The sequence below is a fragment of the Schistocerca americana genome, chromosome X (genome assembly GCF_021461395.2).
Source record: "Schistocerca americana isolate TAMUIC-IGC-003095 chromosome X, iqSchAmer2.1, whole genome shotgun sequence".
Classification (NCBI taxonomy): Eukaryota; Metazoa; Arthropoda; class Insecta; order Orthoptera; family Acrididae; genus Schistocerca; species Schistocerca americana.
The window spans coordinates 878,742,225-878,770,143 of NC_060130.1; the positions used below are offsets into that span (position 1 = coordinate 878,742,225).

The 27,919-nt window shown below is 35.6% G+C and overlaps 1 protein-coding gene across 1 annotated transcript in view; it reads right to left on the reverse strand.

The window, feature by feature from the left end:
* Positions 1-27,919, reverse strand: part of LOC124554996 (protein crumbs) — a 355,585-nt gene that overhangs the window by 135,215 nt on the left and 192,451 nt on the right. The window contains exons 13-17 of the mRNA XM_047128736.1: positions 11,302-11,382; positions 11,014-11,163; positions 5,496-5,644; positions 5,214-5,409; positions 2,570-2,723 (exon numbers count right to left, since the gene is read on the reverse strand). Coding sequence (XP_046984692.1) covers positions 2,570-2,723; positions 5,214-5,409; positions 5,496-5,644; positions 11,014-11,163; positions 11,302-11,382 — 730 coding nt within the window. The remainder of the gene's footprint in view (positions 1-2,569; positions 2,724-5,213; positions 5,410-5,495; positions 5,645-11,013; positions 11,164-11,301; positions 11,383-27,919) is intronic.

The window sequence follows — 27,919 nt, forward strand, 5'->3', positions numbered from 1 at the left end:
TACAACAGCCTCACAGTACATTTACTCACTAATGAAATTTGTTCTCAACAACATGGACCAGTTTAAAAACAACAGTGACATTCATGATTCTAATGCCAGAAAAAAGAAAGACTTACACCATCCTTTACTCAACCTATCTTTGGCACAGAAAGGTGTAAAATATGCTGGTATAAAAATTTTCGACAAATTACCAGATGAAGTAAAATGTCTGAAAGACAGCAGTAATAGCTTCAAAAATAAATTGAAATCATATCTCCTTGACAACTCCTTCTATACCATAGATGAATCCTTGAATAGGAAAAAATAAATCTATAAATATAGTATATGCATTGTGTGCCTTTTAAGGGAATAGGGTAAATAATGGGAATAGGGTAAATTATAGAAATATTAATCCTTAACTCTATATAAAATCTTGTTTCATATGTGCATTTCTTGTGCACTTGACGCGTTCCACATCATAATGGCTACCATACAGTGCAATTGATCAATGGAACATGCAACCAACTAACTAACTAACAAGAGGAGAATTGCACTGGAACTGACCGCAGAAAAGCCTTTGGATGTTGCACGCCAAGTACATATAGTCTGCGGCTGCAAGACTGGCTCCAGTCCACCACCAGCAATGCAGGGTGAAGCTTTGACAATGCCAGCCACTTGTGCTGGTGAAATGTCAGAAAAATCAATCATCGAATGTTCCTTTATATTGATGAAACTTATCTTGGTAACAAACTTTAGTGGAAGCAACAGGATTATTGTGATAAATACTGGGTCTAATGCTGGCTTTCTTTATTGGTCTACATCAATGTTATTCTCTTCAAAACATTTCCCATTACATATTACACACGTCAGCACCTGAAATAATTCTGGAACTCTGTTGGACAGCTTTTAGTCCTCTCAGCAACCCGTATTTAATCTAATTTTACCTTGTAGCAAACTGCCACTTTAAAGTTTACTTTATTTTTGAGAACATAAAAAGTCACATAGAGCAAACATCAGAGCTAGGCGATAATTACAGTATTGTTTTAAGGCAAAAATTCATGAACACACAAAGAAATGTGAGAAAGTGCATTATCGTGGAGTAAAAACCGTAAAATTCTTCTGCCACAAAGCCAGATTTTCTTACAGATTTCTTCACGCAAATGACACTGAACTTGTAAGTAGTACAGTATACTGTTAAAACTGAAGACCACAGTGATCATAACCGTATAACCTTCATACTGACTGCACTTATCGAGGTTTTTTTTTTTTTTTTTTGTGATCTACGTTGCTTCCATTGGGATGACTGAGCCTAAGTTTCAACGTCATATCTGTCAAATCACATTTCTCCACCTATTATGTCTTGTTTTAATAGTTTGATATTACTGTTGACTTCATCTAGTGACTGCTGAACAACTTGCACTCACTGCTGTTATTGTGCACAATTCAATAATTTCAGAACAAATTTACCTGAAACATCTGATACAATTAATTTCATGGCATGAGCCAACAGATATGCCAACATCATCACTGATCTGGTGATCTTTCACAGTCACTTCTTTCACTTTTCCCACAATTTCATTGGCTGATGTGCCGGGGCGCCCAGGACACTCGTCATCTACAATGTCGTCAAGGCCTTCTTTGAAATGCTTACACCACTTGTAAACCCCTGGTTTACTCATAGCAGCCTCACCAAAAACAATATTTTACATTTCTAAAACTTTGATGCACTATATTCCATTCTCACAACAAAATTTAATACAAATTCTCTAATCAATTTTCTTATAAAATAAATAACTGCTATTACTATCAAAACACTCGTAACCTTTTTGACAGCTGAAACAGACTAAATATCCAATATGCCTAATACTGTATAGATACTTTTCAGACATGTCTAAAAACACAATTACAAAAACATGGTGCAAATCAGACAATACAATATGCAAAATTACAAATTCCTCGTTATTTTTTAAAGACTTCTTGTGTAGCAAGAATTTTTGCATCTCAATGCAGCCTTTCAAAGAAAACTTCTACCTCTTAGTAGCAAAGCAAGAATAAGCCTTGAATTCTACAGAATAACTGCACTATATGGTGTTCAAAATTGTATTGGAATATCCATCATTTTAGGAGGAGATAGTAGATGAACATGCATTCAGATGAACAGGCATTCAGTTCTATATTTGAAGTAGATATATGGCTCCTGACTTCCACTCCTATGTTAATATAATTTACTCTACAACGTTCTGTTCCTGAAGAAGGCAATCGCCCTTTGTATTCCGTACGCTATTAATGCATTTATTTAAAGATAAATGCTGCCCCCACATATCTGTACACTTTGCCACCACAGATTCAAAGCATGTGCTTCAACAAGGGCAGTAGAACTTTGTGACATAGCCTGGAGAAGTGCCTTGTGACATAGCAGGGATGGCAGAGTGGGACTCAGTTGCTCACTCGTGAGCTTACAGACAAGCTATAACAGTTTATGTTAGCTGTAACACTGGCAGTTGAGAGCACTAAATTCTTTGGACGACATTTACATAATAAACATAAAAACTATAGTTCAAATACAAAAATAAGAATTATCATATTTTACCCTTCAGCTGCACTGTATGAGAAGTCTTGATGAAAAACATCAGGTAAATCCGATATGTTTCCATATAAAGTTTCATTTGATCTCTGAAGACAAGTACCACCATATTCACAAGGATTTACTTCACATTCATTTATATCAATTTCACAGTTCTTGCCTGCAAAAATAATGATGATAATGCATTAGTTAAATGTTAAATAACTTCTTTAAACTTCAGTAATCAAAACAAACTTTAATCAATTGTAGAATCTTAAAATGCTGCCTGATGAAACAGTAGCACAAACAGCAATCTGCAGTATCAAAATATCAGGGGTGATGAGGAACTTTCAGTTTGAAGGCTGTACGGTCCACAACCAGTATGCCAATCAGGCAAAGCTGTAGTCAGCATTGAGGCAATCATCCAACCGACAACACACCAGGTTGAAGATACCCATTTGTAAAATACCATGTCCTGCTGCATGAAGAAGTCTGAAACCACCTGCTGCACATCCTTCTCTGAGAGGAAGTGTCAACCCTTAAAGGCCTTTTTTGAGGGACCAAAGGCATCACATAGGGACAGATCAGGACTATAGGACAGATGCTCAATTGTTTTCACTTGAGTTAGTTTAACTTCTGGCTTACAACATTTGTGGTATGATGACGTGAGTTGTTATGAAGTAGCAGCACCACCCACAACAGTGGTGTTTGACAGAAATGCTGCTCCATACAAATTCTTCATTCTCCGATGTTTGTCTTTTAAGCCAACAAAAGAAAAACAGCACATTAGTCCTGTTTGGATGCATCTGGTAATAACATCACCACAGTTCACATTTCTGCATTTATAGCATGCATGTTGGAAATACATAAATGCTACACTAATCCATTGCCTACATATTGTTACTTATGTACCCACATCGAAGTTGTGTTACATTGCACATATATGCACAACACCATCACCCTCAAATGTAAATTTCTTGATTGTCCCATACACATGTTCTGTCTTAGGCACTTGTCACAATGTTAAATGGGGCAACACATAATGTTGGATTAGATTTACTTTCATTCCAATTGATCCATAGTGAGGAGGTCCTCCAGGATGTAGAACATGTCAGAAAAACAATAATACATGACAAATATTTACAACTGAAACAAATAAGCTAATGTACATTCCACAGGTCTCAAGTGGAATGATCATCTCTTTTTTTTTTTTTTTTAATGAAAACTATATGAAAGGATCATTTTACAAACACTCATTTGCTAAGATCGCAGATTAGTACTATACTGCAAAATTCTAGGATACAAACACAGTGTATCACAACAATTATTATACACAAGGTGAGTCATTCAAACTGTTCAGCTAAAATACATTACTGAAGATTAAGTAGTTTTGATTTCACTGACATAAATAACAAACAAGCTGAAAGGGTGCAGTACCCTTGCATGTTTGAATGCAATATAATCACTGACACCAACGCTTAGTAGCAGGCTCAGCAAACAAAGGGAAGTTTGTGGCTGACTGCTGTGAGCCTTTGGTGGGCCTAGATGAAAGACTGTTTCATGTTTGATTTGGTGGTAAAATATTAGCAACAAATGTGTAACTTTGAAGTGTTTATATAATGGAGAGCTGACTGATATTAATAAACAGCATTTAAATTGAACTGAGTTATGTAATTTAGTAGTAGAATAAATCTCATTCACAACAGCCACAAATATCCACCTCAACATCAAGTAAACAGATGTTTAAGAATCAACACACAAGTAGTACACCAAACAGGAGAAGGAATAGCATCACTATAGTCATAAAAAAGAAAATCATTACACATGGCAACAGTGCCCTAAAATGTCTAGGAGTAACTATCCAGAGTGACCTTAAGTGGAATTACCATATAAAACAAATAGTGAGAGAAGCAGATGCCAGACTCTGATACATGAGAAATGTAACTCATCCACAAAGGAAGTGGCTTATAAGGCACTTTTTTGGCCTTTTCTTGAGTACTGTTCATGTATCTGGGATCCCTACAACATATGACTGATAGAAGAGAAGTAAGAAAGAGAGTCTGTGCCGCATGGCCACAAAGAGCTGTTGCATAACGATTTGATTCACGGATCCAGTTATACGGCTCCTTCCGTGTATAGCGATTTTACAACTATGACGTGTGGGGCCTGAAGACTGCATCAATGTAATGCCGAAATTAGTAGCACATAAGTAGTTTATAAAATAAATTTCTACAATACATACGGCTGTTGGTAAATCATTGAATCAAGAAATACATGCCAGCCATCGTCCCACGGTCCATAATGGATCAACAAAGATTCTTCCATCAAGGACACCTGATATAATGTAACTTCCTTAGTGGTGCCAAAAGTGTAAGGAGACTGATCTTGGCTAAACAGATACCATTGATTTGATTAGCAAATTACCAGAGATGGTATAAGGGGAATGTCTGGATCAAATCAATTCTGTACTTTTAATCCCACTTTTATAATATCTACCATTTTTATACCATTATTGATCTTATCACAAATAACTACATTACCTTGGAAACTTATAATATAATATGTTACATGTGTCAGAATCCATGTGTAGTACATTCTCTAAGGGGCAAATATCAATTACAATGGTTATTCATTAGCACATCAAGAAGAACAAAATTCACATAGGGATTACCTCTGTATCCAGGATGGCACCTGCATTCATAGTCCTTAAATCCGTCTATACACTCTCCTCCATTCTGACATGGATTTTGTTGGCAGTCGTCAATATTTAGTTCACAGTGTGGACCTTCATAACCAGTGTTTGTACAGTTACACATATAGCTGTTAATGCCATCAATACAGATTCCTCCATTTGAACAAGGTGAAGACTAAGGAACAAAAGGTACATCTGATGTAAAAACAACTACAGTAGTCATAAGAAAATAATTTCAGTATAAAATTCAAAACACTTTACCATGCATTCATTTATATTAGCAGTGCATGTCACTCCTGTAAATCCTGGCATACATTGACAGGAAAATGACCCAATTTCATCTATACATATTCCATCATTTTCACACGGTTGAGATTCACACTCGTTAATGTCCGTTTCACAGTCATGACCTGTAACATTACATCATTGCAACACGACACAGTAAAAAAAAAAAACACTATCTCCTGTTCTCTACTATCTGAAGTTATTATATGAACTATTTAAAACAATATAATGCACTTACAACATGGTAACACTTAATAATGTTCAGACATTTGCTTTCAAGAAACTTTATTATGACATAGCAAGACAAACCGACTTCAGAGCACACTGTAAGATGTGAAGTCTGCAGACTTTGAAACAGAGCAGGCTGTAACCTACCTTTTTCTCCTATTGCACCCCACTAATAATTTTTTTTCTCATTTTTAACTTTTCAGTCTGGTACTTATGAAGTAACTGTGTAATATGTACTCAGATTTATAAAAACTTTAATCAGACTTTGATTCAATTAAATTCATTATTCAGGCTTTTCTATTTGCTGTACTGATTACATTAGTGTTATTAATTTTGCTGAAAATTGTGTTAATTAAAAGTTATTAACAAATAAAACTTCATTATGGTACGAGACAGAGAACTTTGGCCAAGCTAATCACAGGAGTCAGGTATGTTGACACCACTCATCAGAAATACCAACATCCAGACTTTACAGTAACATGCTTTGATTGCCCTGAAACTAACTTCAGCCCCAGATCTACGATTTTTCTGAACTGGGGCAAAAACTTGATAATGGTGCCCCCCCCCCCCCCCCCCCCACTCACTTTTCAGCATTTGAGATATATGAAATCGGTCTTTCCAAAAATATGCTCATCTTGTAGCAAGAAGTGAAGTACAGTGACGTGTGATAGAAGAATGCTGTGTGAAGAGGTGTAACACTTAAGGCAAATAACATGTCTTACATTTCCTCAAACATATAAGTTTTATATATCAGCTAAGAATACTGTGAAAAAAGTATGATCTGATTGGAAAGAAGGATGTACAAGAGTAACGAGTGCAAACAGGGAGAATGGTAATTCTTATTGTTGCTTTAATAGATATATCATAACTGTCATCTGAAGCTGGAAGTGTAATTCAGTTCTCTAATAAAATGTGGGAGGTTATTCTAGAGTCAGGTTCCTGCTACTGAGGAGGACTTTGAAAAAGTGGCTGAACGAGCTAGGATAGCACTGCATGTGATGGTGAAATATGAAGTTTCTTTTTCAGGTCAAGAGGAAATAGTGTCACATAGAATGGACAAAACAAGGCAGAATGGGTTAGGAAAGACTGTGCTGGTGTGGAACATGCAGGAGACGGAGTATGGGATCAAAAAGGTAAAACGGGGATACGGAAGATCCTAAGTAGGAGAAATAAAAATACAAGAGAAGTTTAAACAAATGAACTAGAAGGGAATAAAAAGGTAACAGAGTGTGTGTGTGTGTGTGTGTGTGTGTGTGTGTGTGTGTGTGTGTGTGTGTGTGGCAGGCATGAAAGCAAGAGGGTGGGAACAGGAATGTAGTGAAGACAAGAACATGATGGCATCCAGTCGAGATTGAGGTTACAGACATTACAGGAACAAAGAATTTGGCAAAGCCTTCAGCATACTTGGAAGGAAGGAAAAGAAGTTTAAAGTATATAGTGGACCAATTTTATGTGCCCCAATTTTGCATTTTTCGTGATTCTATGCCACAAATTCGTAGCCCCTGTGAAAAACCCCAAAAGGTCAATGCTAAAAATTCCCAGTTTTTACATTTCTTCCTAGTAAGATTTACTCGATTCTAGGTTCTTTCTTGACATCTCACTTTACTTCGCCCATTTTCTTCCTATTGACATATGATGTGACTAAACGAGTTATAATTGGCACAAAAGACAGACAGTTCTCAGCGTGAGTGATGGCAGAATTAAAGGAATATTTTTGGCTGTTGCAGAGAGGGGAGATGTCAGAGAGGAAATGCTGACATAATCCACTCTTGGTGTTGCCAACATAACTTGCAACATTTAGCTTCACCGCACAACGACGATGGGTCGAGTATGTTTCACACTACTTTTTGCAGGAACTGACGTAATCATAATGTGGTGGCACTGTGAAGGCGACCAGGAATGAGGCTATCAATTCGTCGATTGCTATATGATTTCTATTGCCCATTGTTTCACTTGCAGCAATTTAAGCTGTTCTCTTAGGTTCCTGCCTAACCACACACTCGGAAATCCCCATATATTCAGAAATGAACAGCAAAGTATTTGTGACAAGGAACAATATGAATTTTATTGCTGCTCATTTCATTCACAGAAATGTAAGCGGTGCTCTTAGGTTTCTGTGTACCACACGCTCAGGAATCGCCACACATTTGGGAACAATCAGGCAAGTTGAAAAAAAAAAAAAAAAAAAAAAAAAAAAAATTATTGGCATGTAGTGAGTTTCGAACTTATAACCTCTAAGCCAGATAACCATTATGTTATTCATTAAGCTAAAGGTTACTGATCTGAATTTTGTATGGTGCATTACCTACCATAAATCTCTTGAAGTCTTACATCAATGATGCTTTCTTAATTGACTTTTAATGATATGTGTGACATATTTGTGGTGTACTTTCAATGCACTGCTTTGAAATGGCATATTGTGCACACACGTCACACACTATGAAGGAAATGAATAATCGAAATGTACACAGTTCACAGCATTCGCAAAAGTTGATAGTCACTAGTGACAGCACAACTGCAAAGAGTAGTGTGAAGTCACATAGATACTTTGACAGGAAACATGTTTCTGTTGGAAACATTGTTTCCTGCAGTGTATCACGTCTGTTTCTGACTTTGTTTCTTGTTTCTGTTTCTGTCCACACTGGCAGTAAACATTTCTCAGTGTATTTGCATCGTCTACAATGCTATTTGTTCCACTGTTTTCATATTGTCTGCCATGTCGCGTCTAAAGATGATGCAACTGTATTATGGGCTGCCACATACTCGAAGGATCACGCAAACACAACAAAAGATGCCATCATTCAATCTTTTTTTATTTATTTATTGTGACTTGTGACCTGAAAGCCATAAGCATCTCTGAGTGTTTCATAGTTTTACAGAATAAGGATGCATTTATCACAAAATTTTGTAATCGGTTTTAAAACTACGATATTACTTGATGGAGAGTTTATGTAGTAGTTGGTAATGGTTGACAAAATCGGATTAGTTGCTGTAAGAAATAGATTTGTTGGTTTGCATACAGTCATTTGCTGAAAGTTACCTGCCAGCAGACAGTACACAACTCATAACTAGGCCACTAAAAAATAACATAGTGGAATTTGCAAATAAGTCTTTGGTACAGTTTTGGTTAAAAAAACACCCAGGTTTTGAGTGATTTTTGTTTGGAAGGGGCTGTGAGTTAGAAAGTCTTATTTAATTTTTCTGTCAACAGTGTGTACAAAAATTAAACATTTATGTGATACGCCAAGAAATGTGCCTGTCATACTGGGTTTAGAGAGGAAATTACACATTCAAGTGAAGCAAACAATAGCAACAGACTCATAGTTACTGATGCTGCATTTGTGGACTCCACAAGAGGAAAATAAATGGCTTCAACCTATGGCTATTGAGATACGTTTCAGCTTTAGTAATAGAGAAGGATATTGCCAGAACATTTGAATTACAGATAAAAGTGATTTTTGGTTTGATAAAAGCCGGTTTCCAGTGTAAAACCATAGGCTGACAACCTATTTGTGAATAAGGAGTAGGAATGACCAACAGGATATAAAATATAAAGAGTGCAATATCGGCAATGAAGAAATGTTCCAGGGAAACAAAATGTTTCAGGCTCAACGGTGTTTTTGAGATCAGCTCCAAATAAACTGCTGACGCCTCATAAACTGTCCCCCACCCCCCTACACACACACACACGCACACACACACGCACACACACACACACACAGAGAGAGAGAGAGAGAGAGAGAGAGAGAGAGAGAGAGAGAGAGAGCTAGTGAAGGAGTGGTAAAGAAGGCTTGCATATCCCACAGCAAGTACTGTCTTGCTAAAATATGATACTTGGAATCAGTTGAATGGAAGCAGTACCTCAGGATCAAAAACCGCTATGTTGGACAGTTTTTGTTCAGATTGGCTGAAATATGTATGAGTCAATATGCATCTTGTACTCATCATACTTGGTGTTTGTGCACTATGTTGCCACAACACAAGCTGCTCAACTGCAGTGATCATGATAATGTGTAACATGAAGATGGCGATCATTATATGACAGGTCAAGGTGGAATGTCCTTGGAAATAATGCATTTTGCCAATCATCATGCCATCAATAATATTCACAAGATGATTGGGGTCTAAGACATTTGTGGTTTCTGAACAATGCAAGATAATGTAATGCCATGCATGCCATCAGTACAGCCCACAGTAGACAACATTCAACCATCGACACAGACATGTTCATAACAACTGCAGTGCTCCAGCATCAAAGTAACCTTTCAGCTAAAGCTGAATTACAACTATGTGGCCAAATGATGGTGCTGTGGTCCTGCTGTGTGTTGCTGTATCTACTCATCGCACTTCTATCTACTGACTCCACACATGCAGCAGTATCATAGCAGCAAATTCTCCAACAGTCAAAATGTTATGGCATGACAAATCCAGTTCTTGAAGACTTGTCAGTCTGCCTTGTTCAAACTCATTATGCCCCTCAACAACATCAAGACATACTGGTCACTGCTTTTGTATTTGCTCTTCATTTGATAACTCTTCTCTACAAGAGTTTGGTGAAATAAATATGGATAAATCATTTCTCCCACCTCTTTATTTTTGTCAACAACTGTGTTAATGCTGGATAATGAGCAGTACATAGAAACATTGTCCACAAAGAAGCAGCACTTGACTGGGCTTACAATTGTGGACAGTAGACATTAATGACAATGCAAATTAAATGACACTAAGTATTCCCTTGGTGGAAACTATTCGCTCAGAGTATACTGTCAAAACATGTACCTTTAACACCCCTTTCTGTATTGCAAAAAATGGTTTGCAAGTTAGACTTGCAGGAGGATGCGCAATCATCCACAGAGGTACCTTGAGTTGAATTAGGTAGTTATATTGTCACTCTAAGTGTTATCTTATACAATCAAATTGGGCTTCAATTGTAATACTGTATAAGAATTTTCCATTGCAAACTGCAAATTGTAAAAAGTGTAAATGGGTCATGGGTAATTGAAAATAATGCAGCACCAGAATATATATTTCCGCTACAGTAAAGTAAAAATATCATATCACTCTATGTATAACCCAGAATGATACAATAATATAAAACTGCAAAGGCTACTAGAAAAAATTTTCAGTATAAAATGAAGATACAAAATTTCCTTCAAAAGGTCAACATATCTGTCTCATTTAATCATATCTTGATTATTTAGCTTGGCTAACACATCCATCCTCAAAATCCTCTTTATCTGTGTGGCATATTAGCAATAATACACACCTGTGTAGCCTTCGGTACAAGTACATCTGTAACTGTTAATTTGATTAATGCAGGTTGCATTATTGTAACATGGTTTTGAGAGACATTCATCAATATCCAACTCGCAAAATGCTCCAGCATAACCAGGTGTACAAAAACAATCATAGCTGCCTGCAAAGAAAAACATGTTCAAGAAATATTTAAAAGTTATTTGACACAGAGGAAAAAATGGAAGGTGGTTTAAGTGAACGTAAGTGACTTAAGTTATTTTATGCACTGCTATATCAAATTTTAATTTAGAATGCTTACCATTATTGTTAATACATATGCCATTTTTACATGGTTTAATTGGACCAACACATTCATCTATATCATCTGCACACTTAGGACCTGCAAAGATATGAAAACACATAGTTTATCAAAGAGGGCTAAACTGAAATGTATTTTAAAGACTTCACAAGGACAATATAAATTGTTACGGACTGTGTAAAAATATATGTCATGAAAATTACCACTTAAATTATAACAACAGTTCTGTGTTAAGAAAACACAACTAACTTCTACAAGTTTCCTTCATATTCTTGTTCCACATTAGTCCTTTTAATAACTGGACATTTTCCATGTATGTCACACTTATATATGATGATAAATATTAAGCAAACTCTCACACTGAGCTTGTATTGATTGGTGAATAGACTGTAACATCATCACAGCTATGATATCAGATCCATGTGACAGATTCCTCATGGCACTATACGTACAAGGATCATTACAAAAACTTTTCGGAAGGTTGACTTATGCCTCGTTATTTAAACTACTTCCTGTTGAGTGAGTTGGATTCTAACCAGGACACAGCTGTGCTTATCATGTCTTATCACTAACAACATTCACTGAAGTGAGATATCAAGTGGAGAAGAAAGCATCAGCCACTTTAGTTGATTTAACAAGGGAATGGTCCAATCAAACATGTTGAAAATCCACCCTGAAACTTTTTATGAATGAAGACAGTATCAAAATTGTAGCTGCTAAGATGCACTGCAACTCAGCTGAAGTTACTCATTTTTGTCACATGAAGAACTGCTTGTGACAGGAGTTTGCACAGTCCTTCCTGTGACACTAGTGCAATATCAGCTGTGACAAGAGCATGTAGTGCCACACAGTGCAAATACCCAGAGTGACACAGGTGAATTTGAAGCCCCTACATCATACACAAAATGTCATGTATCATTAATGTTTTGAATACGAGGCAGTTCATATCGACAGCTAAACTGTTGCATATGCAATTCTTGCAGAGGTGACTAGCAGAGGAACATAAATCAATACAATGTTTGATGTTACATTACACACGAATTCCATTAATCATGACATTAATTTATGGAAATGAAATATTTATTACACATACACCATTTTATAACAATTCTTGTAGCACCATTCTTACGAAAATTTTTCAATTATGTATATTTTATTACTAAGGGATTCCTTCTTTATTCCTCACAGTCATCACAATAAAGCAGTGTGTCATTTGAATGACGGAAATAAGCATTTTCCTTACAACAGGAACACCTGCCGAAAGAAAAATTTATGCCTTGAGGCACTTCACAGTCAATTAATAGATTTATTCGGACAGAACTGAGGTGGACAGAGGAATAGTCCTGACCATTGCCCTGCTTCTTGTGCTGCTTACCAAGCATACTTACAGCAAGTCATAAAACATGCTGACACAAACTGACAATGCACAAATGACTGGAATTTAAGAATACTGCTCTCCTGATAAACATCAAATGTTGTCAGCAGTCTGAAAGACGGAGGTACCATTATGCCAAGGACAAGAGTCAAACAAAAGCAATGAATTAATTTCGGCAACTGGTTAGAAACCGGTTCAAATGGAATGCTGAAAATTATTCTTTCCAATTTTTCCAGATTTTGATAGGTCAATTATAAGATTTTTGCCACTAAACAGTCCTTTTTTATTTTTATTTTTGGTTCCAATATGCCTTGAGGTCCCTTAAGACAGATACAAAGCTGTGGAAACAGTAAACCACTCATACTTACCACTGTCATTGTTGTATACGAATGTGTCATAGCATTAATCAGTTGCACAACAGGCTCTGTCTTTTTACAGCTCAAAATGACAAAGAGCAGTTTGTTCACAGTTCTTTTAAAAAACCTGACTGACCAGCATTCGACACAGCAGACGTGAGAATATCAGTAAGCTTTGCCTTCACATCAGTTACAAATCAATGGCATCTCCTCTCCTCTACTTTTTTACCTGAACCAAACTTCATCGTTCTGGGATTTGTAATGGATCTGGGAGATGTTATTTTTTTTTACCGTATTTGTCGATACTGAATTGAAAATGTTTTCTTATATTTTTGTCAGAATTTATTATAATTTGTCTCATTATATGTTAATTTACTTCTGTTTTTGAGAGTAAAAGCATATTGATTACTATTAGAAAATGTATCGAAGAATAGCAAAGAAACTGATTGTGTTAAATATCTTTGACGTTGGAGTAGTCTTTGACTATAGTCAGTCCGAGTCGGAAGCTAACTCTTGGTGTGTGTTGATGGAAGAACAATGTGAAGGTCGAAGTCATAAACAATTATGAATTATGTTAGTATTATTTTTGTATTATTTGAAAAGAAGAAACTACATTTGAAGAAACTGTATTTGAAACACCAAAATGAGAGAAACACGCTGAACCACGTCATTTTCTGCAGCCGACAACGATGCATTGTGGAATCATACTTAGACAACTGAAGCCAAGACTTATAATTGCTTGCAAACGTCTAATGGAAAAGGTACTGTCATGAAATATGGCAAATTTAAGTTTATAAAAAATAGTGACCATATTTTCAACTTGTGTAATAGCCGGGATGCCATATTTCAACTGGGGACTGTAGCCGGGATATTGTGTTCACGAGATCTTCAGCAGTGCTACGAGGAAGAAAATTTGTGTGTGTTAATACCAGTTTCTTCAGAATGTGTGTTACAGTGTTTGTGTTCATTGGGAAGTAAAAGTTTTGGAGAAGAAATGTTTCGGCAAAAAATATAATTTTCGACAGAAGAAAATACTTCAAGAATTTTGGTCAACAATCACATGGATGGAAAACGTGGTTTTGCAACAGTAGAAGAGTGTTCCAGATAAGTCACGAAACACTCGTATTTTGTTAAAACAATATTTTTATCTTGTTTTGTATTGTTGTGTGTAAATTTTTGTTCTTCACAATGACTTATGAGATTTTCGAGAGTATTGTGCCTAAAGTAGAAAGTAGTAATTTAATAGACTTCGAACATCAGGACAGGTCAAACGAAACAGAAAGAACCGATCAATTTGATTTAAAAAGTTTTCTTGTAAATTTCACGAAAGAAATTAAACAATCAGTTGACGACAATAAGACATACTGGGATGAAAAAATTGATAACATTTTGTTGCAAGTCCAAGCAGTCAATACCCAAGTGGGTGAGCTTTCGAACAGAGTTGGCAGTGTTGAGGAAAAAATTGAATCTGTGGAAGCAAAAGTAAATGAAATTGATGTTAAATTGAGCGGTGAAATTAATACTGTAAAAAATGAGTTACTGGTAGATAGGGAAAGAAATTTAATTGATTTTAATGAGATAAAAGGGGAAATTAAAAATTTGGATGAGAATACAAAAGTTTTAGTTAAAAATGTACAACAAGAAACTGACAATCGTTTGGTTACTCTAGAAGAAAAAGTAGAATGCTATGATTTGGAAAACAAAAAATCTGTCAAAGAACTTAGCGAAAAAATTGAAAGTTTTGACATTGAATTTCAAAGCAAAAATTACAATGTCAACACGTGTAATCTTATATCTAATATTCCAGTGAAGCACTTTTCGGTAGATGGACCCTTACATCCCGTTGATTTTATGCAGTATTGTAAGGATTGTTTTTTACCTCACTCACCAGATGAAATAAAAATTAAATTTGTGAAAAAATTCCTGGAAGGGGAAGCTTTGACTTGGGCAAACCAGATTGTAACTTTGGGGATGACCTTTTCAGAATTTGAATCAAAATTTTTGGAAAAATTTTGGGATGATCTTAAACAAACTAGAATCAAAAGTGAATTTTTGAATGGGCGAAACTATAGGGAATCAGATGGGAACATGAAACAATTTTGCAAAAGTGAACTTCAAAAACTTATTCATTTAACAAAACCTTTGGATGACTTGATCAAAATTGATACCTTAAAGAGAAGATTGCAATCAGCAATGCAGTTGAGTTTAGTTCATTGTCCTGATAGTAATGTAGAGCAGTTTCTCAATTATATTGAAAAGTTGGATAGGGTAACAACAAGAACACACAGTGGGTTTACTCAGAAAGGTAATGGTCAAAATTGGGGAAATGACAACTTTCAAAAAAGGGAACAAAACAAGTATCATGGTGTCAGTCAAAATTCAGGGGGATATAGCAATTTTGAAAAGAAGGACCATAATTTTTATCCAAAACAAGAACAACATTTTCGCGTTAATAATGAACAAAATAGAGAACACTTTAGGGATCAAAACCACAGAAATTTTGATAGAGGTCAGTACAATAGAAACTACCAACAATCAGGTAATGTTTGGCATAGGAATGGGATCAGAAATGTTGATCAGAGACATTGGCAGAACCATAATCAGCAGTTCAAACAGGAACCGGAAATAATAAACGAGTAGACGCCCCCTTGAAGGTCCGCAAGGTTGAGGCAGAAGGTGAGCATGATGAAAGGACCAATGGATGTGACTATCATAAACCCAAACAGGTCAGTTCCAAACCTAAGCTATCACATGAGGTCATTAGTTGTTACTTATTGAAGAAATTTCAAGAGGAAAATAATAATGATAAAGATAACATTTTCAATACACAAGGACATACAGTAGATAAAAGTAGTTGTGATTCATTTAATTTAACAGAGTTTTACACTTGGGCAGAAAAGAAAAACACTTTGTCGGATGATGTAATTTGCAGTAGTTCAGAGATGTGTGTGAATGAAAGAGAGAATGCATGCTGTGAGAATGAAAATGTTGGTGAAAGGGATCTGGTAACTTTAGAAAGGGGAAATAATATTTTGGGGGATAATTTGAATGTGTATGACCTGAATATGTGTAATGATAATGATGGTAATGGTATTGATGATGATATTGAGGAAAGGTATTTCATTAGTTTAAATAGGGAGTTGGGTATACACATGGTTGAAAATGGATTAAATAGTGAGAATATTATAGAAATTCCCAGGGGTGTTACCAGGATGAATAATACTCGCAATCTGGGTGTATGTAAAAGTGTGAATTTAGATGTTGCTGGTAAAGAATCTGACTACACAAATAACGATGACACATGTATAACTTCTTACCTAAGTGAAACTTTTATAGATACTAATGATACACACACATTTCTTATGAATATATGGCTGAACAGTGAAACTATTTCTTTTGACAAGAACTTTAGAAAGATGCTTATTAATGTATGTGAAACTGTATGTCCTGAGTGGTGGAAAAAGATGAGATATTTTATTTTTGAAAAGCTGAAGGATAAGTACTTCAATAGTATACAATGTGATTTGGATGAAAATTCTTGGCTATTTGAGATAATAGAGAGTACTAATGACAATTTTGTATCTTGTGCAAATTTTATAACTGTGACAAATAATACATATAATGGTATACCATATGATTCTGATAAGTATAGGTTTGGGGAAATTGAAAGTGATTTATTACATGAGGATACAGGTTCTGAGAAAAGTGATCAATTTTGCAGTCCTTATATAAAAGTTCAAATTGGGTCATGAATTGGTAAATGTTTAATCGATATAGGAAGTGAGATCTCGGGAATATCTGAAAGGTTAAGCAAGAAATTGAAAGTGGGGAAAGATTATGTTGAACTGCCAGTTGTTGGGGTAAAGATAAAAGGTGCTACTGGGAAGAGCAGTAAATTGGTAAAAAGCCAGGCTTTAGTGACATTTTTAATTGAAGGCAAGTTGTTCACACATGGATGTTTTGTAATTCAGGAATTTAATGAGGATTTTCTTTTGGGTATGAATTGGATAGTAAAAGTAAATACAGCATTTGATTGGGTTGGAAGAAAACTTTTGATAGAAACTAGTGAAAGGGAATACATTCAGACAAATTTTGTGAACACACTTGGTAATCAGAGTAATGGAAATTTTGACAGTATTAATTTACTAAAAGAAAATAGATTGGAGAATATTGAAATTCATAGATTTGATACTGATGAAGTTGAATTTGGGAATTTAGTAAATTTGAAAATTTCAGAAACACAAAATTTACCTGGGGAGCAAAAACAACAGTTAGAAAATCTGCTGTGGGAATACAGTGATGTTTTTAGTGACATACCTGGTAGGGTGAAGGGTTACCAGTGTGAGCTTCAGGTAAAACCTCATGAACCATTTTTCATAAAACCATACACTATTGCAATATCAAAAAGACCTGCTGTTGAGAAAGAGCTGAAAGAGATGGAAGGATGTAATATAGTAGAAAGGAGTATCAGTGCATATAATAATCCTCTAGTAGTAGTTTCGAAAAAAGATGGTGGAGTAAGATTGGTTTTGGACTCTAGACACTTAAACAAAATTTTGTTCAGACAGACAGATCATCCTGAAAATATTGATGAGTTACTCTATAAATTTACAGATATAAAATATATGTCAAGTTTGGATCTAACTTCGGGTTTTCATCAAGTACCACTTTCGGTTAATTCTAGAAAATATACTGCTTTCTTGTACAATGGTAAGAGTTACCAATATTGTGTTGTGCCATTTGGGTTAAATTCTTCTGTTTCCGAATTTATAAGAGCTTTGGATCATGTACTGGGGCAAGAACTTGGGTCTAAACTGATAATCTATGTAGATGACATTTTGGTTACAGGGAAAAATTGGGAGGAACATTTTTTGATTTTGAAGTCAGTTTGTGAAAAACTTAGAAAAGGGGGAATGACATTGAAATTAGAGAAATGTAAATTTGCAGTTTCTGAATTAAAATTTTTGGGTCATGTTGTCACAGACAAGGGAATTTTGGCAGATCCAGAAAAAATTAAAGCAATTTCAGAAATTCCTAAAACAATTAAAGTCGTTCTTTGGGTTATGCGGTTATTACCGAAAACATATAAGTGATCAGAGTCTGAATGCACCATGTTTAAGTCAGTTACTTAAGAAAAACACTGTTTGGGATTGGGATAAAAGTTGTCAGGAAGAGTTTGATAAAATTAAGCAAGAGTTGAGGAAGCAACACTTATTACACAGACCTGATTTTAATTTACCATTTTGTTTGAACACTGATAGCAGTAATTATGGGCTTGGAACAGAGTTATTTCAAGAAAGAGTAGAGAATGGAGTTAAGATACATTGTACCATAGCATTTGCAAGCAGAATGTTGCTCAAGCATGAGAAAAGTCATAGAAAATCCACACCCTAATGCTTATCGTTTGGTGTATCCTAAGTCAAAGAAATTATTTGGTCTTAGGAATGTTGTCTTTAAAACTGTATAAACAGAAATCATAATTTCAAAAATTTAAATAATCTATTATCATCTAAAACAAAAGTCCTCCACTGGAATATGCTTGTTAGAACAAAACTACCTGTACAACCAAGTATGTATATTTGCATGTATAAATTAATAATTCGAAGTCACATGTTAATTGCAACTGATGAAAAAACACTGATGTAACAGAGAATGAGAGAAAGATTTATTTTTACTTTTTTACAAAAAAAAGTCTCCCTAGTGAGCATTTCTGAATTTTTCTAATTTTGGAAGCTAAGTCTTCCCTGTGGGTGAAGGCATGCATGTGAGGACATGCATGCAAAGGTATAAGTTTCAAAACCAATTTTAGATAAAGCCTCATGATATATGAGCAGTTTATTGTTGTTTATACTGATGTTGTGGGGAGCAAAAGTACTCTTCATAAAAATGTGACTTGTAGTAATATTGTAGTAGAGAGGAAGGTGTACATAAATAATTGCAAAAAATTTAGATAATACTGATGTATCTTTAGCTGTACTAAAAGAAGAAAATCTTTAAAAAAAATACAAAATAAAAAAACATGAGTAAAAAAAATTTAAAAAGAAAATCATAAGCAAAAAAAAAATATACAAAAAACAAAAAAACCATGACTAATAAAAAAAATATAAAAAATCAGAAGTTAAAAAAAAATATATATATATAAAAGGCAAATATAGAGAAAAACACATTACACTATATATGTCCAGTATCATTTTTACTGTTACAATATGTAAGCATAATGAAATTAACATTAATATTTAATAAAAAATTAAATCTTAGTCTAGGAAATGAGTTTTACCTTTCTATTATTTTCAATCTGTATGCTGTATGTTAGAATATTTCTCATGTATGTTTTATACCATGTATATTTGTCATGTTAAATAATTTCTTTACTTGAAATTTTTGTGTATGAGATTGATGGGGAAGTATCATTGCAACAACAGCCAGTAACAAGTCCACAGATTCAAAGAGTCCAAATTTGGAAGAGGTTATCAGACTGCATCATTAATGTACTAATTGTGTAATACAGATCCATCACTGAGTGTTGTCGGGATTTTGTTGTATATGTCCATAACAACAAAAGCCCTGGGGAGCAGTTGTAATGGATCTGGGAGATGTTATTTTTTTTTACCGTATTTGTCGATACTGAATTGAAAATGTTTTCTTATATTTTTGTCAGAATTTATTATAATTTGTCTTATTATATGTTAATTTACTTCTGTTTTTGAGCGTAAAAGCATATTGATTACTATTAGAAAATGTATCGAAGAATAGCAAAGAAACTGATTGTGTAAAATATCTTTGACGTTGGAGTAGTCTTTGACTATAGTCAGTCCGAGTCGGAAGCTAACTCTTGGTGTGTGTTGATGGAAGAACAATGTGAAGGTCGAAGTCATAAACAATTATGAATTATGTTAGTATTATTTTTGTATTATTTGAAAAGAAGAAACTACATTTGAAGAAACTGTATTTGAAACACCAAAATGAGAGAAACACGCTGAACCACGTCATTTTCTGCAGCCGACAACGATGCATTGTGGAATCATACTTAGACAACTGAAGCCAAGACTTATAATTGCTTGCAAACGTCTAATGGAAAAGGTACTGTCACGAAATATGGCAAATTTAAGTTTATAAAAAATAGTGACCATATTTTCAACTTGTGTAATAGCCGGGATGCCATATTTCAGATTCCTATACTGCATGATTTCTTGAATTTGCTTAAACAGGTTGAAGAAGACTTAAAATCGGCAATGTTCACCTAAGCTGCAGTTTGGAAAGGCCAATCTTGTAGATATCCATTGGTAGCGGTGCACTGCCTCTCGTGACAAGGTCTACACAGTTCCCATCTCAAGAATACTCCACTAAAAAACTGTTGTTCACATTATTTATTTGAGTTTAGGGGTTTATGTTGGTTATTGATGGGGGTAGGAAGACTTTGTGCTCACCCTGTAAAGTAAATGTTTCTGATAGCTTTTCTTACACAGTTTTGCAAGTTTCATTTTGGTGCATATTTAATACTCCTTGCAACTAATTCTTCCATTTACACAATTCCCTGTTAGATTTTATGAAAGCACACTACTTAACATTAAGCATTAAGCACAATGAAAATTAATTCAGTTTTATGCTATTTTGTCTAAAACTGACATGGTGAGACCATGGCTGTGTACAATTAATGTAGGTTAATTCTTACAAAGAAGAAAACAGCAACCAGCCACTATTAATACTGCTATTTATTTAGGTAAATAGCACCGTTACCAGTTTCGAACTGCCAAGTTCACATGATTTTCATGATACACTTTACATTATCATCTGTTTTTGATTTTTATTATTCCACTGTGGCAAAGTATTTTTGGTGTGTTGTTGCAACAAAATCGCGCAGAATTTTCGATGGCAACAACACACCAAAAATACTTTGACACAGTGGAATAATAAAAATCAAAAACGGATGATAATGTAAAGTGAAAATCATGTGAACAGCCGTCTGATGATGAACTTGCCAGTTCAAAACCAGTAACGGCGCTATTTACCTAAATAAATAGCAGTATTAATAGTGGCTGGTTGCTGTTTTCTTCTTTGTAAGAATTAACCTATGTTAACACTTATGCTACTGCAAAACCAATTGCTAATTATTGCGGATATTAAATGAGTTGCAAATTTGAGTGAACAATGTAGACACTTGTTTCAAAGAAACTGTCCATGAAAACTGAAATTTATTTTAAAAATTATGATGATGCCAAGCCATGTTATCTGTTTATTGATGTGCTGTAAACCATAGATATGCACCAACCACGACCATGTGCAGTCCACTACAGCTCTGGTAGAAATGTGCATATCTCCAGCCACCTGGCGAGCAACAAATTTGACTTTTTTTAAATACTTGCAGGGGAGTCTTAGCAGCTAAAATTTTGACTTGGTCATTCTTTCAGTGTATTCTTCCTGTGTAAAAAATTTCAAGGCATGTTACAACATGTCAGATTAGACAATGCCCTTGTAAGTGCAACACGTCATATGGTTCGGAGACAGGGCTGCCTTATAAATTATAAAAAGTTATTCCATGCAGATGGACAACAAACCAAACTGACAACATGTTAGCTGGAAGCACATTTACTGTGACTACGGAATACAACACTAACTGTCCAAAAGTATTGAATAATGGCTCATTGAAGGGATCCGTCCTCACTCCTCTCTCATTTAATCCAACACAGTCCAGAACGTTTGGCTATGGGGTCTGCCCAGCTATGTGGTGATATATATCCAACGCAAAGCCTCCTAAACAACTAAAGATATCCTGACTTACGATCTGTACAGCTTAAGCCAATACTTCCGTAAATGAAGGCAACAACCTACCTCAAATGAAACAGAAGTTGCACATTTTCATCCATCCAACAGATTGGCAATCAGAGTCCTTAGTGTCCATTTTGAGGGAGACAAACTTCGTCATAAGATGCAGCCAAAATCCCTAAGGGTCGCCTAACACAGAACACCTTCTTTTCAGGAGCACCTGACATGAACATTTGTTAACATCAAATGCAGAAATAACATTCTTCATGAACTCTGTTGCCCTAGTTGGGGATAATCAGCAGACACTTAAGAGTATCATCACTCGGATCTGTGTACTCAACAGCAGAGTGCATAATAGCCTACATGTGAAAAAGACAGATGTGATCTTAACGAATCCATCAACACTGTTAATGGGTCAATGTAATCTACTGCCATGTACTTTATACCTATCTTAAGTCACATTCTGCCTTTTTTTTGTTTAATTTTTATTTGCACATCTAGTTCCGAAGGACAAAACTGAGGAGCAAATCTCCAAGGGTCATGGAATGTGTCAGTACATGAAATTACAACATAAAAGTAATAACAGATAAAATGCTTATGAATCCAAAAAAAGTCAAGCCTTAAGTTTACGTAAATGCATCCTACGATCTTCTGATGCCAGACGGAAGAACACGCTACAAAGTGAATATTAGAAGACTGTTGATAAAACCAACCTTCCAATATTGAATGATATGTTCTCTGTAGAGTTTAAAGATTGAAATCAAGACACTCCACTCTTATCACAGCCAGGATTCTTGCCAAAGGTGAATTCAATGTCACCAGTGAATGAAAATGCTGATGGCAAAGATGTACAGTCAGTTTCCACGAGTGGGGGAAATCTCCATCACCATCCTGTGACTGTGGTGCTGAATGACATGCAGTTGCTTACATTGCACCAACATGTTCTGTATGTGCCTACAAGGATCCTTTCAAAGACTTCCTGATAGTGACAATCGGAGTGATAGACTATACAAAAAGCTTTGATATTCTCCTATAACTGTTGCCATTTGTATTATATTATGTGGAAGAGCTGTGTTGAAATGTAGTCGCTTAGTTATCTCTGAATATGTACAGCTATTCTTTTGATTCAAAACATCTTAATGCATGCTATATGATAAATAAATAAATCAATTACTGAAGATACGGCTTACAATAGTACATTTCTCAAGAAACTAAAGCCAGTTTCAACTCACTGAGCTTATTATTTTAGTTGCAAGGGTTGCAATTGCATTCATCTATATAGCATCCAGTTGTCACCTGTATGGAAATGAAGAGTGAAACGCTTATGATATTATCTTTAATAATTTTGAAAGTAGATTATGCGAGTCTGAAAACAATGATTGTTGGATACAAGCTTTTGAGAAACTGTCTCTCAGCTGGTCATTGGGTGGTTTTTGGAGTTTCATAAAGGATGCACTTCATTGATAGACAAAGCAAAAGAAGGGCCTGCCACTACTGCAGTGGTGTAGGAAAAATCTCTCACTTTGTAACAAATATGTCAAGAAAAAACAAACAGTGTGATATTCATGATTGTTAACATGTTCCTACAGACTGTCTCCAGCTATGTCCAAAATTCTATAGAACTGTTAAAAAAAAAAAAAATAAATAAACGGAAGTTTCTTCTTAATGGGTGACGGATCAACAAATGAACATCCATTTCTAAAGGCGCAAATAAATGTTAAGCAGAGTCCGGGAAAGAAACTATATAGATGTATTTCAGACACTGTTGCTGGTGATAAAATGAAGATTTACCAGTGCAATCAAAGAACTACGAATCTGACTAATGTGTGAATTCTTTCTGAAGAATAACCTAGAAGTGTTGGAAAGTAAAGGGTGGCAGCTACGAGAGGACTCCAAAGTAAGTTACACATGTCATCTAATGTAATAACTGTTGGGCAACGAGAGTGGCACTTTTTCAGAAGAGAGTAAATGTTCTGGGTTTCCTGGAGACAGAGTTCTACTGCGGTATGTATAAAAGTTGCATCACAGTGACGGAGTGAAATGGTGCGTCACCTGGAAACATATGCCAAAGCTGAAGTACATGGGAGAGTACGATTCTTATCAGTGAAAGTGTAAATTGCACACAGATTCACCATGAAATTCTGGTGTTGGACCAAATGCAATGTTGTGTCCAGCCATAGTGAAATGCTGTCAAAAATTTGGCCAAGGCAGCACAGACAAGTGCGATGCTGATCGGAAATGAAGGCCATCAATATCAATGACAGATAACAATGTTCAGACAACTGAGGATCTGATTTGCAGCAATCCGAGATTTTCCAATGATGAGGTCATTCACATAGTGGCTCTCAAATGGCTCTGTAACTGTGAAGCAGATTTCTATTGTTGAAAAACTGAACAATTGATAGAACATTCTGATAGTTGTTTATAGAGACTTGATGATTACACTGAAAAATAGTGTCATGTTTGTGTGTCACTTTAAAGTGTAATGCAACAGACAATAAAAGTCACTTTGCCTACCACAATATTATGTAACTTAATTTTTGAAGTTCCCCCACATTTCTCAAAAAGTGATGATGTTGCAACAGCATCTCTGGAGACATGAAAGACCTATTCTCCTTCTCTGTCCAGCGGTGGATAATTGTAAACCTACGTAACGTTTTTGAGAAGCAAAGAACAGCAGCTAAGGATATAGAAATGTTGAGAGTCATCTTGTATCATAAGAATGTATCCATACACATAGCTAATTTCACTGTTCAGCTCTTGTTATCCACAATAAACTCAATCTAATGACTCATCTTCCATAAACTCCTTGATAGAAAAGGATCCAAAATAATAAAGCAAAAACACATTGTTCACTGATAACTGGAATAAAAAAGAATGATTAGCCAACAAATCAGCAATGCCCTAAACCATAATGGCTGGAGAGGTCAGTATGAGGTGCACCATAGCTATGAAGTTCATTTTATTGACTGCAGCCTACTGATCCTCACCACCAGCCAGTCGTCGTCACCTTCTTTGACTAAAAAGTAAGATGAGAGGCTGCAAGAGGCAGGCACTTTGTATCACAATCTGTTCCCTGGAGGGCTCCGTAGCTATTATTTCTTTTTCCCACATTCCTACATCATGCCATGGAACCCAACAGAATGCTATATGCTTCTCTTTTTGTTGCAGGGGAATAGATGAGTACTGCATAACTTTTATGATTTTCTCAGTAGGGTGCATTATATATAGCACCTGAGGAATTTAAACACATGAGAATTTACTTCCTTCTTCCCTCAATAAAATCTCACCTGCTCCGGCACCTTCAGGAACACACATAGCTCAGCACAAAAGGTACTAAATGTATTGAGTAGTTATCACACAAAGACATTATTGGTGAAGACTATTTAACAATGTGTTCCCTTGTTTTGAGTTATTAGAGTACACTGTGACAAAACATTGATGTTTCTCTATGTTATTTTAAATAAACAATAAAAAATACAAATATAGGCCTCAAAAGGACCCAAGCATGGAATAAAATCCCACTATCTGTCACACCCATGTAAAAGAAAAAAGAAAAAAACAACCAACTGAATATCTGCATGAATCCCAAACAGACTTGCTACTCGTCGGGTATTGTTACAAGAGTCATTTGAAATGTAGTCAAGCAACAACATGGTATGCAGTTGATTTGAGTTTGAGTAAATTTTGTATGCATGCCATACTATGAGGAGTTTCTGCTTAATGGAGTGTGCCTTCTCAGTAGTCTCAGCTGGAAATAGGATAGATCCCAAATGCTTCAGTAGACTGCCTAATGCTCTCGTGGTGGTCAGAGTATAATATTTTTAAATGCTGTTGTCTAGCACAACCGTACATAAAAAAGAAACTCTTTGCATGTATCCCAAAGGGCACTGCTGCTTACTGACAAGGCGAACTCCCTATCGCACCCCCCTCGTATTTAGTGGTGAGAGGGCCCAGTGGACGGCCAGTCAGGAACTGAATACAGATCAACCATGAAAATAGTAAGAATGTGTACTGAACTGTGCAAAAAAAGCACAATAGAAACACGAACACTCCACGACATGAAGTGTAATGTAGAGTGGCCTGAATCGATAAGGGCGTTATGGTGAATTGGTTATGGTGTTGTACTGGCAAGCGGATGAGCTGTGATCAAATCTCTCCCATGCCACTTTTTTTTCCACTGTATTCAAATTTGTGTCTGTGATATCGTGTAATGTCTGTTTTCAACAGTGAGGTGTCAGGAAGGGACCTACAACGGCAGTTCATTCTGCACAACTCTCTATCAGCAGTCGAAAGGAAGTGGCTTTCGAACAGAAACTGCAAACGTTTGATGACAAGTGAACTGAATTCTACACCAGAAAACATGCCTCGTATTTGATACATCGTATTAGTGACAGTTCGTGTCTCATATGATAGGAATTTCTTATCAATACCCCTAATTTCTACAAATGGTGAATGAATGAGATATGCCTCCTTGTCTGATTTAGGTGTTTGCATGAATGTGAACGTGATCACTCTCAAGGAAATGATGAAAACAATAGTTTGTCACATAAGCTGCAACAAATGACTGTAACAGTTTCACAATTACACAATTTCTCTGCACTCTGTCAAAACGTACATTTTTATGGTTTTTTAAGTTGTGTTCTGTTTTGTTGTAACATAGTCCACATCCGTTTATTTGTTGTTTTCATTTCTGTGAGACATCTATGTGGTATCTCACCTGCTCTAATTATTCATCACATTTACTTGTCACAGTAACATATTCTCACCACATGACTCATAATCTATAACCAATGTATTGTATTACAACTGCCAAGGCTACATAAAGAGAACAAACATTTCAATATGACTAATACATTATAAAATATCAAGTGTTTCAAGGGAGAATGCATTAGGTTCCTCAAGCATAGTGGCCACATGACATTTCTGTACATAATCAAGACTCAGAAGTTTTTATAATCCTTTAAAAGTGAAAATGGTATCCTTCATTCTCAAGTTAGATATACTACACACAGTGGGTTGACAGTGAAAAAGACAGAAACAAATCTAAAAGCACAAAATTTAAAACTGGCATTCTCTGTCCACTCCTCCAGCCACTAAGTGTTTGTTGCAACTGATGTGTGGTTGCGGATAAAGTGAATGAAAAGCAGAAAATTGAGAAATCATCCATAAATAAAAATCAGTTAATTAGGCACATTACCATGGATGAAAAACTATTCATAGCTAGTAAAAAGCAGTGTCACATTTAAATTAATACCTTGAGGTACATTGTTCTCATGCATAACAACCTGATAGGCCATCACAATCTGTATCTAAAATAATGTACAGTGAATAAACCTTAAAAATACATGAAAATATCTTCAGCAGTCCCATTTGTGGCACTGGGCAAGGATTTGTGCAACTAAGTGGTAACATAGGACATCTCAATGTTGAAGAAAATCCTTATTTGGTGATGCCTGAATATTTGCATGTGTTACAATGACCTCAGCAGGATGAGGTTATCAATGGTGAAATGGTGTCTGCTCAAATCATATTGAAGGTCACTATGGAGCTATGCAGATTGTAAGATGCATACAGTGAGGTGGTTTCCATACATACCAAAGTATTTTCCATACAGCTAGTGAGAGCAACACAATAATAGCTACTGGAGCATATGTGGTTTTTCCCATGTTTGAGAAGGGTAATTAAAATAACATCTTTCTATGAACCAAGACTGTACTGATCCAAAACATCAAGGACTTCTTTAGCATTTCTGGCAAGGTGCTGCAACATGAAGTAATAGATTTGGTCACAATTTAGTGACATGTCCCATGATGCAGAAAATGCCAAATTTATCTCCTGCACTGTGGAAGGGCTATTGTTAACTTTTACGTTGGTATAACTGCAGTCCAACCTGCTTCACTCAGCATTCACTTGGTGATGACAGAAAGTTGTATCCTGGCTAATGGTGATGGTAACTTGAGTGAAATGCTCTGCCACTGCTGGTCTGGAGAATTATTGATCCTCTTTGCAGCATTACAGGGGCACCTCATACACTTATGTGAAATCATCTTGATGCTGTCCCGTACAAGTTAAGGTTTGATGGAATAATTTGTGGAGTGCAAGAATTATTGACAGAATATTT